Below are 14,130 nucleotides of genomic sequence, written 5' to 3'. Positions count from 1 at the left end.
TTATAAACATGCATTCCAGCAGTGTTCAGAAATGACCTTCCACCGCGTTTGCATTTCTATTGATTCGGCAAGCGTGTGCCATGCGAGAGAGAGAGAGCGAGCTTCGATTGTCTGACTTCACAGCTTGTTGTGTTCTTGAAATGACCCTCAAATTCCAGCTGCGGGCAGACGCTTCTTGTCTCTCTCCCTAGTAACAGGACGCGTGTGGGTTGACGCGAGCTCTGGAGTTGTGCCTGGAAGTGGGAAAACGGGGGAGCTGGCGTACTGAGCTGTCATTTGCACAGCAGATTGGAATCAGACTAGTTTCGTAACGGGCATCAGCCAGCCATGGATGCCAGTGTAGTCGCCGCTGTCACGGTCCTGTTTCCAGATGCTTCGGAAGATCCGGGCAGGTGTCTGACACCCTCTCTCTCAACACACACACACACTGAAGATCCGTCTCTGTCAGAAATGGAGTGACTGACAGGGCCTTTGTTTTCCTCGGCAGAGCGTGAAAAGTGTTCAAGGCGGCAACGGGGCATTTTTCAAGCGGCATGTTGTGAGGCTGTTTGTGGTTTGGGGGTGGGGGGGTGAACAGATATGGGTCTGATATCTCTCACTTTCAGCTTGCGGCGGAGTGATGGACGACTGAATGGGCGTTGCATGATGATGTTTCAAGCAGTGCTGTCGTCCCATCGAATGCCCCAGCGAGACGGATGGGGAAGATGTGGTCATGTTTTGGTGGAACGGTACAAATTCAGCGCATGTTTTTATTGCCCATGGCATTAACTATTATGCTTTAGGTTATACTAATAGGTTTTCATTTGTGATCCCCCCCCCCCCCTTTTTGTGTAAAAGTAAACAAAATCAGTTATTGAGCAAGTACATTATTAAACTTTGTTAGAAATTGTCTCCTTACCCTGACTGATATATAAACGGAGCTGTTTGACTTCATCAGAGGAGTATGTAAAGTGACCTGCTATTTTATGTTTCAAACAGTAATGGCACAAGAAATGCAAAACTTCTTTGCAGCCTTGGTTAGAAAATGTGTTATGAAACTAGTTGTATTGATGCTTTTGAATTATAGTTCAATTCATCTTTTTTGTTTACGGACCTCTTTGAATTGCACTGTGGGATTGGCAGCTAAAGCTGCTTTAGATTTTAGAAATTTTCTTAAAAGGCATTAAAAGATTGCTCCCGACCTCTTGGCCTTAAGGGTAATGATTATCTTTGAAGAATTTTCTTGGCGGCAGAGAAAAACGTATAACCAGCCTCATAAAATGGTGCATTTCAAGATCAAGCAGATGCCTCTGCCAGCCATTAATGGCAGTTAGCTGACAGAACATGGTTAAGACTAAACTGTAATTTTACTATAGAGTTGTTAACACCTTTGTCTGCCCTTCATCAGATCAGTTATGAGTGTTTGGCAAACATCACATAATTCATTATCATGAACAAAGCTGATATGGGTTATATTGTGACTTTCACACTTTTCAGATCACTCTTATGAACCTTGTTGAAGCTCAGAGATGTAACCAGTCAGCATTTCAGTCTTGGGCAAGACATAATTGTACTTTAGACCATTTTGAATAAATCTGCTATGTGAGTTCTTGAACTGAATTTATTCAAGTATTGCAAATATTCTTGTTATTTAAATCATTCATTCATTCATTACATTTAAACGAATAAGTAATCTTCATAACATGTAGGTTTGCTCTCTCATACCTCTCAGAATTGAATATTACATTTATTTAAAATATCAACTTTCTACTAAATTGATCTTGCAAAAAAGAGATATAATTGAGACAATAGCCGGGTTTCCATCAACTCGGTTTTATGGGTATTTTTAAGTTTTGCATCAGAAACGAGTGATTGTAATGCCTAACTTAGAAATAAAATTGGCAAAAAAGTTTTACCCACGCTTGATGAGGTTTTACTTTTTTGCAAAAATAGTTAATGCGAGTAATGGGATATGGAAACGTATTTGCTGAATAAATTCTAACGTAGCGAACATTAAACCTATGAGACTAGGTGGCTGATTATGTGTTTTATTTGGACATCAGATCTTTTTTCCTTTACTGTTGGTTACCAGGTTATTAATACAACGCTTGAAAAGCTTGATGACAACGCATCAATTTCGCATTAGGTTTTTCTTCTGTTATTGCGAACTTCAAAGAGATTAGCACGATTGGATGAAAACCCGCCTAAAGGGCCATTCAAATTTCCCGTCTTTTGTGCTCGCAAGTTCGATTAAACTCGCGAGCACATTTTTCTAGGCACGTCGGTGCTGCATCGAGATGGAAATAGTTCAACTCTTGAGAGTAGCGCACGGGGCACAGCTAGAGAAATGTGAATCGCCCTTACTTAAGTCGAAGAGTATAGAGCTTAAAGGTTCATGTGGATAATATAAATGAGATCATATGTTTTTTTAAGAATTCATATTACAGTAAAATCTCCGATTTTTTATTCCAGTCTTGTCCAGTTTGAGTGACCAATGCAACAGTATGTGATACGATAATACTATAAGATTGTAAAATCAATGTAAATTACACAACCAACATACCTGTTTTACATTCTTTCTGATTATTGACCATCTTCCAGACATAAGGCTTGAAACATTAAATTTTGGTTATTGCAAACCATTGCAATATGCATATAGCGATATGCACATTTGCTATATATTTTGATATATTGTGAAACCCTATATTGTTTGCATCTTCTGAAAACCAATAGATGACACGTAAGATTACTGAATGTGGTGAAATGAATAGGCCAATTTGACTATTTGTAAACTCATGGCTGTCCAGGAAAAAGGAAGTTATTATACAGATGGTTTGCTTTTAGTTGTATCTGCACATAAAACCAAGACTGGAGAAAATATTGGAATATTACACTTACACACAGTAGCTTTAACACTTTTCAAGAAACAAGGAAATGTTTACCACAGTTGAGCTCAAGAGAGGTTGTTTATAGATGAACTGTTGTTCAGCCCCAGTCAGCAGATTCTGCCTATCGGCTGTTCTGAGTCCAATTAAAACAGTGAGAGATTTCAAGCAATACTAAGACTGAGATCTCACTAGAGAGAAACACTGAACAGCACCTGGCTTAATGCTACTTGAATAATAAAAATACAGAAACAACACCTGATTCTTATGGGGTTTACTTCTGAGGACTAAAAAAGCATTATATGTAAAAGCACAATGGATGATGTGGTTCATCATTATGTGAAAATCATTGTTGAATAAGTAAAGTTTCCTTTTCAGTGCTACCATTTGAAGTTTATTATGCATGGTGCACACTGTGTACAAAATCAATAATGTTTTTTTTTGCTAGATGGCTTGATTTGTATTTAACTGCCGCAAATGGAAACAGTTCGTCCTAAATTAAAAAAGCCCACACGTTTTAGACTATATTACTTCAAATTCACACTAAAGCTCATACAGTATTAGATGCCAGCGCTGGGGTGAGTTGATCTGAGCTGTGTTAAATGAATTTGAAGCGTGGGTGGAGGTGGACCTGGATCACCGGTCACACATTGACCTCTGCCTGTTTTGTAAAGACTGTAATGACAGATATTCCTTAGTTTTTTCCATTTCTTTCATTTTTTGTTTGTATACAGTAAAATTAAGCAAATACATAGGTGGATGTCTATTAAGGGTAATGGAAATAAAACGAATGGGTTTGTGGTACTTATATTTTTTATTTTTTGAAGTTTCTTGGATGACTTGTTTCACACCATCCCCATCTCTAAACCATGATACAGGTTAGGGGTGCACAATATATTGGAATTATCGAAATATTGCAATGGTTTTCAATACCTGAAGGATTTTAATTCTTTAAACAGTTAAGTAGTGTCTAGGTTTAAGCTTGCTGAAAATATTTTTTAAGCTTTTAAATATAGTTATTGGTCGATTTTACATACTTGAAGCATTACTGTTCGCTGCTGTCTTTCTGAAAATCTCCTTATTTTTTGCCATAAATCATTATTCTTAGTCAGCCTTTATGATTGTCACTGGGTTTTGCATATATCTAACCAATAAAAAGTATCAAAAAGTGCTTGTCAACTCTGACAGCACAGTATTTAAAGGTACAGTGTGTAGCATTTTGAAGGATTTATTTACCAAAATGTAATATATAATACAAAACTATGTTGTGAGTGGTGAAGAAATACCTTACAAAATGAACCGAAATGTTTATATTATCTTACAATGAGCCATTTTATGTATATACACCGCGGGCACACCCTTACATGTAATTTATCAAATTGCACAGCCATGATTCTATAGTAGCACTACACGGACAAACTGAGCGCGTTTCGTAAAAGGAAGGATGCACGGGACTATGTTCTTCTTCTACGGCTTTGTTTTGTAGCCAGCTTGCAAAGCCACTACATAGAAGGATTAGCAGAAGTAGAGGAAGAACAATAACAAAGTTTTCTTGTCGTGTTTTTTATTAGAAATAGACACGGATCTTTGTTGCAGTAAGTGAAATTTGCGCTAATGGCATACCACACATACTCTGTACACGAGCCGACAGAGCTTCAATCGGTGTCATCAAAAAAGAGAAAATACGATGCAGCAAGGTGAAGTCGAGACAAAAAAATGGCGTGGTTCTTTTAAAAAAGGAGGGCACTGAAGCACGAAATGGGTTTGCTAAGCGACGCCGAAGATGGCAGCTTTCTGCCGGACCGGTAAGTTTGTCTAATTTACGCAATATAAGTGAACTGTCTGTTTGATAGCTTTAGCTAATAGATGAGCATGATCATCAAGAGAAGTAGCGTTTTTCCTTGTAAATTTTTTGCACTTTGTAATTGTATCATAAGTCCTTGTTGCATAGCCGTGTGCAAATCAAGTTAGAAATCATGTTTACAATCATAATTTGCATAAATCGGGTGTAAGTTATATTATAATACTGCTTAACTTCCACATCCTCTCTTGTGCGATCCTCGCGGGTAATGTTAGGTCCTCTGCTTCTCCTCGCCCTGCCTGCATCTCCAACACCCCTATCTCTACAATCTCTTCCTCTCCCTCTTACTACCCGTGATAAGTCCTCTAATTGACTCTGTGATGATGAGAAAAACGTCTGCTAAGACTTTCGCGGTTAGATTACACACCTTTAGCATTAGCAAGCCGTTTCAATGGGCTGTAAAGGCTTTTTAAGCGGAGCTGTAGGTTGCAATTTCCTACATCGCTAATAGTGGCCTCTGAAACTTACACACAGAACCTTTAATAGTTTTTTTTTTCCATTTCCTGAAAAATTGTGAATTTGGACATCCAAGGTTTTAGAAGGACAGCGATGATACTATCTATATCGTAAGTTGTAGCACTGCATTTAAATGTCGTGCAGCCCTACTACAGTATTTAAAAATGTTTTAGTGTTGTTGATGTGAAATTGATGTAGATTTAGGTCTGATTGACATATTAAGCTTTTAACTTTGGTACGGTATTGGTTGATTTCATCCTGTGTGTGTGTAACACCAGGATGTCTAGAAATTCTAACAGACACATTATCACCCTTAACCCAACTTCCTTATCTCTTACTCTCCAACACTAAAACACGTCATAGGGTGGAAGTTGATCATGTTTGTGGGTTTGCGTAGCATCTCTGTTTACTTGTTTCACTTAAAGCTGTAGTGTGTCAATTCTAAGCAAACCACTGGTTAATATTGTCTTTTAAGGGTCACTTTTCATAATACTATGGTACTTCCATATATACAGTACAATGGTAGTGTATAATAATCATATTCTTTTTGCAACATACAGTGGGTACGGAAAGTATTCAAACCCCCTTAAATTTTTCACTCTTTGTTATATTGCAGCCATTTGCTAAAATCATTCATCATTCAAAAGTTCATTTTTTTCCTCATTAATGTACACACAGCACCCCATATTGACAGAAAAACACAGAATTGTTGACATTTTTGCAGATTTATTATAAAAGAAAAACTGAAATATCACATGGTCCTAAGTTTTCAGACCCTTTGCTGTGACGCTCATATATTTAACTCAGGTGCTGTCCATTTCTTCTGATCATCCTTGAGATGGTTCTACACCTTTATTTGAGTCCAGCTGTGTTTGATTATACTGATTGGACTTGATTCGGAAAGCCTCACACCTGTCTATATAAGACCTTACAGCTCACAGTGCATGTCAGAGCAAATGAGAATCATGAGGTCAAAGGAACTGCCTGAAGAGCTCAGAGACAGAATTGTGGCAAGGCACAGATCTGGCCAAGGTCACAAAAAAAATTCTGCTGCACTTAAGGTTCCTAAGAGCACAGTGGCCTCCATAATCCTTAAATGGAAGACGTTTGGGACGACCAGAACCCTTCCTAGAGCTGGCCGCCCGGCCAAACTGAGCTATCGGGGGAGATGAGCATTTGTGAGAGAGGTAAAGAAGAACCCAAAGATCACTGTGGCTGAGCTCACGAGATGCATTCGGGAGATGGGAGAAAGTTGTAGAAAGTCAACCATCACTGCACTGAAAGTCAACCCGCCACCAGTCGGGGGTTTATGGCAGAGTGACCCGACGGAAGCCTCTCCTCAGTGCAAGACACATGAAATCCTGCATGGAGTTTGCTAAAAAACACCTGAAACTCCAAGATGGTGACAAAAAAGATTCTCTGGTCTGATGAGACCAAGATAGAACTTTTGGCCTTAATTCTAAGCTGTATTTGTGGAGAAAACCAGGCACTGCTCATCACCTGTCCAATACAGTCCCAACAGTGAAGCATGGTGGTGGCAGCATCATGCTGTGGGGGTGTTTTTCAGCTGCAGGGACAGGATGACTGGTTGCAATCACGGGAAAGATGAATGCGGCCAAGTACAGGGATATCCTGCTCAGGACCTCAGACTGGGCCGAAGGTTTACCTTCCAACAAGACAATGACCCTAAGCACACAGCTAAGATAACAGAGTGGCTTCACAACAACTCTGTGACTGTTCTTGAATGGCCCAGCCAGAGCCCTGACTTAAACCCAATTGAGCATCTCTGGAGAGACCTAAAAATGGATGTCCACCAACATTTACCGTCCAACCTGACAGAACTGGAGAGGATCTGCAAGGAGGAATGGCAGAAGATCCCCAAATCCAGGTGTGAAAAACTTGTTGCATCTTTCCCAAAAAGACTCATGGCTGTATTAAATCAAAAGGGTGATTCTACTTAATACTGAGCAAAGGGAATACTTGGGACCATGTGATATTTCAGTTTTTCTTTTTGAATAAATCTGCAAAAAATGTCAACAATTCTGATTTTCTGTAAATATGGGGTGCTGTGTGTACATTGAGGAAAAAATGAGCTTAGATGATTTAAGCGAACGGCTGCAATATAACAAAGAGTGAAAAATTTAAGGGGGTCTGAATACTTTCCGTACCATAAATATCATGGTACTTTCCTGTAGCTCATCGGTAAGAGCATGGCACTTACAATGCCAAGTTGGTGGGTTCGATACCAGGGGATTGCACATACATGTATAGGATAATGCCATGTAAGTCGCTTTGGATAAAAGTGCTGCCAAATGCATAAATGTAAATGGTATTTCCAAGGTTGCTTCCCCCAGGTACTTTAAAGAAAACCATAGTATTACGATGTCCAAAATAGCACGGTTGGATTTTTAAAATGTCCTATAAAAAGCAGGAATGTCAACATCTGCCAAGACTGCTGAGCTAAAATTAGTTCTTTAAGTGATCATACAGTTAGCAGGCGTGTGCCATGAGGGTTGTAATGACAGCATCGCTATGGCAACACCCATGCCATAGCAGTCTTGATGCTCCAAGCAGTATGGATCTCATCTGGAACATTTACTGGAATGTCATTTCTATCTTGATAAACTACTGTATGTATTTCAAAATGAGTAGATTACATTATATTTTTATTATTTTATATGTCGAAAAAATGAACACAGGTCATATTACAATTAATACAGGACCTGAACTTGATCTTCTTCAAGATCTGTGTTGCAAAAATGTATTCACAATAACATATTGTGTACATAAAAATTATTACATTAATCCAAACACATTAACAAACAAAAAAATATGTTACTCTTTCTTTCAGATTTTAAAAATCACTAAGAGTGAAATGCATTTTAAATGCAATTTGGCTGACAAACAGAGACATATACTGGTGTCATTTGTGAAACAATGTAAGAGTTGTTCTGCCAGATTTGTTTACAGAAAAGACTAATATAATCCAATATTTGCTAGTGAATTAGTAACAGGATCATCATGGCGTATGTTTAGATCCTGAACAGGAGACATCCATACTGTATTTGTAATGATACATCCACATACTGCGATACATTTTTTTAAATACATTGCAAGATGAAAGAATGCAAGGTATTTAATGCACAAAGACAGCTAATTTACATTTATGCATTTGACTTGGATGTTAATCCAGAATGTTTTATAATGCATTTAATGATTATGTATTTCTCTAACAATATTCTTTTGTAATTTTCTGAGATCAGAAGGTAAGTTTAATGTATATTAAAACAAAAAAGAATTGACAGATATTGTTATTTTACCATTTAACATCTGCTGTTATAATCTTATGTCATATTTATGTTTAAACTTCTTTCTTCGCCGAACTGTCTAATGCAAACTGTTCTCCTTTATTAAATCTGGTAACAAGGTAGCATGGATCCCTCCACGTTTCTTTCCTCTCATAAGAGACGCGAGTCTATAGGTGTCCGGGAAATGTTGAGTTTAGTCTAGACCGTACGGATGACTCCTACTGCTGTGTTTTTTCATTTTGCCAAGCACAAAAGACTGTCTGAGACTGTCAGCTGACACTACTCGCATCGTATATTTAGCCGATATACTCATCCACGTCTCTCTTTAAAAAGAGGATGACATACCCCAGTGGGACTAAAGCTAAAATCTGAGATTGAATTAGAAAGCATGGGCATGAGAGACGGAACACATCTGTCTCTCACAGCAAATCATTTATTTTCCATAAAAATGTCTGCCTCAAGTGAAGACATTTGCGTCCAGTCGGGCCAGGTTGTATTTGCGCTGAATTGAAGCTACAAATAAATAGCCCACGGAAAAGACGTTTTCAAATGCCTCTCGCGGAGAATCAATGTCCTGTGCCAGATAGACGGGATGAAAGGACGGCACTACCGCAGAGGCATTGAGAATATCGATTACCGATGTTCCCATCTCAAGAAAAATGTGTGTTAGTTGGGAGGAGGCTTCAGGCAAAAGATAAGAGAAGTATGATTGAGAGTACAAATGGCATTATGAATGCTAGTGCTGCTTATTGTTCTAAAATCGGGGGTGATGGAAAAGTAAGGTCAGTTGCAGAATAAACATATGTAACGCTAGATTCTAAATGCTTGGTTGTTTTAACCTGTGGATGGGTTACAGAGTTAACCAATCAATTGACTGACATGAAGCTCAGAATTTTGTATCGTTTATCTTTTGTTTAAATGCTTGGAATTATTTTGTAGACAACATATACTTAGGTCAAAATATATTTTTTTAATAAAATGTTATCTTAGAGCAATGAAGGATAGGTACTCAGTAAAGCCCAATACTTTAAAAAGCATCTCAGGGTGAGACCTTAAAGGAATTGTACACCCAAAAATGAAAATTCTGTCATCGTTCACTCACCCTCAGATTGTCACAAACCAGTTCGGGTCACAAAGTGTGCATATGCAGTTACTATTGTTGATATTGTTTCTTTGTTTATGGAATAATTTTCTTAGGGGTCATTCATATTGGATGTAGAAGAAATGTGGCTCCCGATACGTGTTTTCAAAGTTGACAGAAGTCTTTAGGCATCAGTGTTTATTATCTTGTTGTCCTCTTTACATCAGATATATCAGACAGAGTCTCAGAGCTATGAATCCTTTACATTTAAACATTATCTACAGTGTTAAGGTGATTCAGTCCTCTCACTTTCCCGAGATCATATGCTTTTATTGTCTGTATGAATTTTTTTAAGGATTGATCATAAAAGCAAGTTCCACACAGTTTGAAAAGGGGAAGTATATTTACACCATTGCAATATTTCTCTTCCTGTTAGCCCTTTTTCAACTCATTTTTGTTTTACTGTCAACCCTTTTTTACACTTTTGACATCGATTTGGTCAAAAATGAAGAAATATTAATATGATTGTTTTCTCTTCTTTTTTGTTAATTTTTGTTTGTTGTGTAGGTTGAATCACGAGACACCCTCAACACTATCGCCCTGAAGTTTGACACTACCCCAAATGAGCTCGTTCAGCTCAACAAACTCTTCTCCAGAAATGTTGTACCTGGTCAGGTGTGTCTCTCTTTCTCTCTCGCATACCCTCTCACATGCTTCTCAAAGAGATAGCTCTCCAAAAAATTAGAATTCTGTCATCATTTACCCTCTTGTCATTTCATACCTGTATGATTCTCTTCTGCAGAACACAAAAGTAGATATTTTGAAGAATGTTGGTAGACGAGCAACGACACTACCTATTCACTTCTATTGTATGGACACAAAACCCATGCATGTCAATGGGCACGGCCATTGTTTGGTTACCAACATCCTACTTCTTTTGTGTTCTACAGAAGAACGAAAGTCATATAGGTTTAAAATGACAAGAGGGTGAGTAGATGATGACAGAATGTTCATTTTTGTGTGAACTATAAATTTAAAATTAACCTGAAATTTTGTTGACAGTGCATTTTACTTCCATAATGCGTTAAAGAAATCAACATTTTAGAATGTAATTTTTTCCACAATCTCACTAATAAATCAACTCAAATAATTGTTTTCCCCATATCATATTTTTTTGAACAATGTATCTCATTACAGAAGCAGACATGAACGCAGTTGCACAATTCACACTTCAAGTTAAGCTTAAGTTTTCCTCTGCAGACTTTCAATAGACAATTAGTTCCCTTTCTGTCGGTCTCTCGGCGTTGTGTCAACCCGAGAGATGAGCTTTGCCCTTGAGAACATATAAACTTCGGACTAGTTTAGAAAAGGCCAATGAAATTGGCAAATTAAATTTTCATGCCGGACTCCGCCCCCGGATATCGGGGTATAAAAGGGAGACGGCCTGCTGCATTTATTCACCTTTTGTTATACGGAGCCTTCACACATGATCGACTTGAAGACTTCAAACTCTACGCCAAATTACCACTGGAATCTTACGATGTGGTGTAGCGGATTGTCCCTTCCTGTAGCGACTTCCACAGGGCGTCTCGGCAGTTCCAGAAGTGTTCAAGTTTTTTCTCTAAAAGAGCTAATTTCTCCAGCGTGGCCTGTCCCGCTGTTCTCATAAGTGTAACACACTCATCGAGGAGGGGAAGGACACGATGTCTGCCTCAAGTGTTGGGTTTCCAGCACAGAGGGTGACTGCAATGTCCCTTGCAGCATCGGAGGGTGACTTACTGCCATCTGACTCCGACGATTCCTCGGAGCTCCCTCTCTCGGGGGGTCGATCTCAGAAAGTCAAACTGTCACTGCACTGCCTCTCCCAGCGCTCGCGGCAGGATACATGGTGCCTCAGGTTTGAGTGCGGCTCCAAGCCGCCCGCCCTCGGTGCCGTGTTTCCAGGAAGTGGAAGAGGTGCATCAAGTGCTACTAGTTGCGCTGTACTGGCCCACCCAGACTTGGTTCTCGGAGCTAATGCTCTTAACGACCTCTCCCCCCTGGCCGATTCCCCTGACGAAGGACCTGCTTTCCCAGTGGAAGGGCACGTTATGACATCCCAGACCTCTGGAACCTCCATGTCTGGCTCCTGGAAAGGACGAGGAGACCCTGAGTGGCCTACCCCCTACAGTGGTTGAGTCGATCACTCTGGCCAAGGTCCTTGCCACTAGGCGGCTATACACCTATAAGTGGCAGATCTTCTCGTCCTGGTGCTCTTCTCGAAGAGAAGACCTGCAGAGTTCCTCAATCGGGAACATGCTGTCCTTCCAGAGACTTGAGAGTAATCTCTCCCCTTCCCCATTGAAGGTGTATGTATCCGCCATTGCAGCTCATCACAACCCAGTTGCTGGTAGGTCTCTAGGATAGCAGAGCCTGATCATTAGGTTCTTAAAGGGGCGCGAGAATTCTCTGTGTCCACAGATTGCCTAGAACTCAGGCCTGGTGATTCTCATGTGATCCTGAGACCCCGGTCCAGCTACGTGCCAAACTTTCCACCACTCCCCCCTAGAGACCAGGTGGTGAACTTGCAGGTGCTACCCACCGGGAAGGAAGACCCAACCCCATCCGTGTTGTGTCCAGTATGCACATTGCGCCTCTACTTGGACCGCACACAGAGCTTCAGGAGCTCTGAGCACCTCTTTGTCTGTTTTAGAGGTCAGCAGAAGGGAAGGGCTGTCTCAAAATAGAGATTGGCACACTGGATCGTGGACACCGTCACTATGGCATACCGATCCAAAGATCCCCCGTGCCCATTGCACAGTGAGAGCTCTGTCCTGGCTCAGGGCGCCTCGCTGGCAGACATCTGCAGAGCTGCGGGTTGGGCTACGTCCAACACCTTTGCGAGGTTCCCCAGCCTCCACATAAAACCGGTGTCAGCTCGAGTCTTGCAGAGCATCAGGTAAGACCGGCGGGCGGTAGGGTGTACACCTGCGAAAGCACCTTTCCCCCCTACTAGTTGGGTCAGCATGTTATTTTTGCCTCCTTTCTTCCCCCACTGGGTGAAGAAATGGCATTCCATCAATCACTATCCACCTCCTGCGGGCGGGCTGGGCAGAGCAGCCCTCCCCCCTTAGGCCGGGTCCAAGCTGAGTTAAATATGCATAGCTCTAACCGGACCTAGTGCTCCAGACGTAGTAACCCTCCAGCAGAGCGGTTCCATCTGATGTATCCTCTTGACTGGTTCCCACCTTGGCAACTCTTGACCTTCCCTAGGTAGACCTCCCTATGGTAGGAAGTGGTCTCTGTAGCACAATCCCCATTTTAGTAAGTAGTGCTTACCCAGAGGCCTAACGATACCGGGTGGCTTCTCGCTGTTAGAGAAACAAGGCCGCTGCCCGTGAGGGCTGACAGCAGGGGCTTCCCATCTATCCAAAATGTCTGGGACCCCATACCTATCCACTGGTAGGTTACAATTTTGCAGTAGCGCTCACGTCTGACACGCCTAGGCCAGTCACCGTCACTTCGCTAGAGATTCTGACACGGCACAGCGTTGTGGCCCCATCTGTCGGTTTGACACAACGAGACCGACAGAAAGGGAACGTCTTGGCTATGGATGTAACCTCAGTTCCCTGATGGAGGGAACGAGACGTTGTGTCCTTCATGCCACAACACTAGCCGCCCGCTGCAGCAGTAGAGAGAGGTCTCAGGCTCCTCAGCCCAAAGGTGAATAAATGCAGCACTTTTATACCCAGATATCCGGGGCGGAGTCCGGCATGCAAATTTAATTTACTAATTTCATTGGCCTTTTCATTGGCCAGTGGAGATGGTGGTCTAGTGGGTTAAACCACTGAACTGGTAAATCAGAAGGTTGCTGGTTCGATCCCAGCAGCCACCACCAGTGTTTCCTTGAGCAAGACACTTTACTCCACGTTGGTCCAGGGGGATTGTCCCTGTAATAAGTGCACTGTAAGTCGCTTTGGATAAAAGCGTCTGCCAAATGACTAAATGTAAAATGTCTAAACTGGTCAGAAGTTGATAGGTTCACAAGGGCGAAGCCCATCTGTCGGTTCGACACAATGTCTCATTTCCACCATCAGCAGGGTGTCCGCAGATCCTTAAAATGTCTTAAAAAGTCTTAAATTCCATGATGTAGCCGAACCGACACCATAAAGAAGATTTTATTTTCGTTTTAAAATCATGTACGTCTATTTGTCACGCAGAACAAAATAGGCGGAACCAACTAAAAAAAATAACACGTTCTCGGGGGGTTCGTCAGTGAGTGGACTGGACATTGCCACATGGAGAAAAGTTAGAGCTTTAGCCATGGGAAAGTGCAAATTTGTTGCTATGAAATTGGTCTTAATTAACATTCTGCACGGTATTAAAAAGGTCTTAAAAAGTCTTAAATCAAACTCTCAGAAACCTGCAGATACCCTGATCAGGCAACTGAGGTTACATCCGTAACCAAGACGATCTCTGCCGAGCATTAGACAAAGCATCAATCTCTCACCGTTTAATATGGTGCAGCAGCATATCAATTATGACCGATATGGCATTGCCCAGAGAAAATCACAATCTCTC

General features: G+C 41.0%; 1 protein-coding gene across 8 annotated transcripts in view; it reads left to right on the top strand.

Annotated features, from left to right (window-relative positions):
• oxr1a (oxidation resistance 1a) overlaps positions 1-14,130 on the top strand; it is a 124,847-nt gene that overhangs the window by 75,236 nt on the left and 35,481 nt on the right. For all 8 annotated transcript variants that reach the window (XM_056761802.1, XM_056761801.1, XM_056761798.1 and 5 more), the window contains one exon: positions 10,138-10,245. In XM_056761802.1, the coding sequence (XP_056617780.1) occupies positions 10,138-10,245 (108 nt within the window). The remainder of the gene's footprint in view (positions 1-10,137; positions 10,246-14,130) is intronic.

This window comes from Triplophysa dalaica, chromosome 12 (assembly GCF_015846415.1).
Source record: "Triplophysa dalaica isolate WHDGS20190420 chromosome 12, ASM1584641v1, whole genome shotgun sequence".
Lineage (NCBI taxonomy): Eukaryota > Metazoa > Chordata > Actinopteri > Cypriniformes > Nemacheilidae > Triplophysa > Triplophysa dalaica.
Note: the sequence above shows the minus strand (reverse complement) of the source record. Positions and strands in the feature narration are given on the sequence as shown.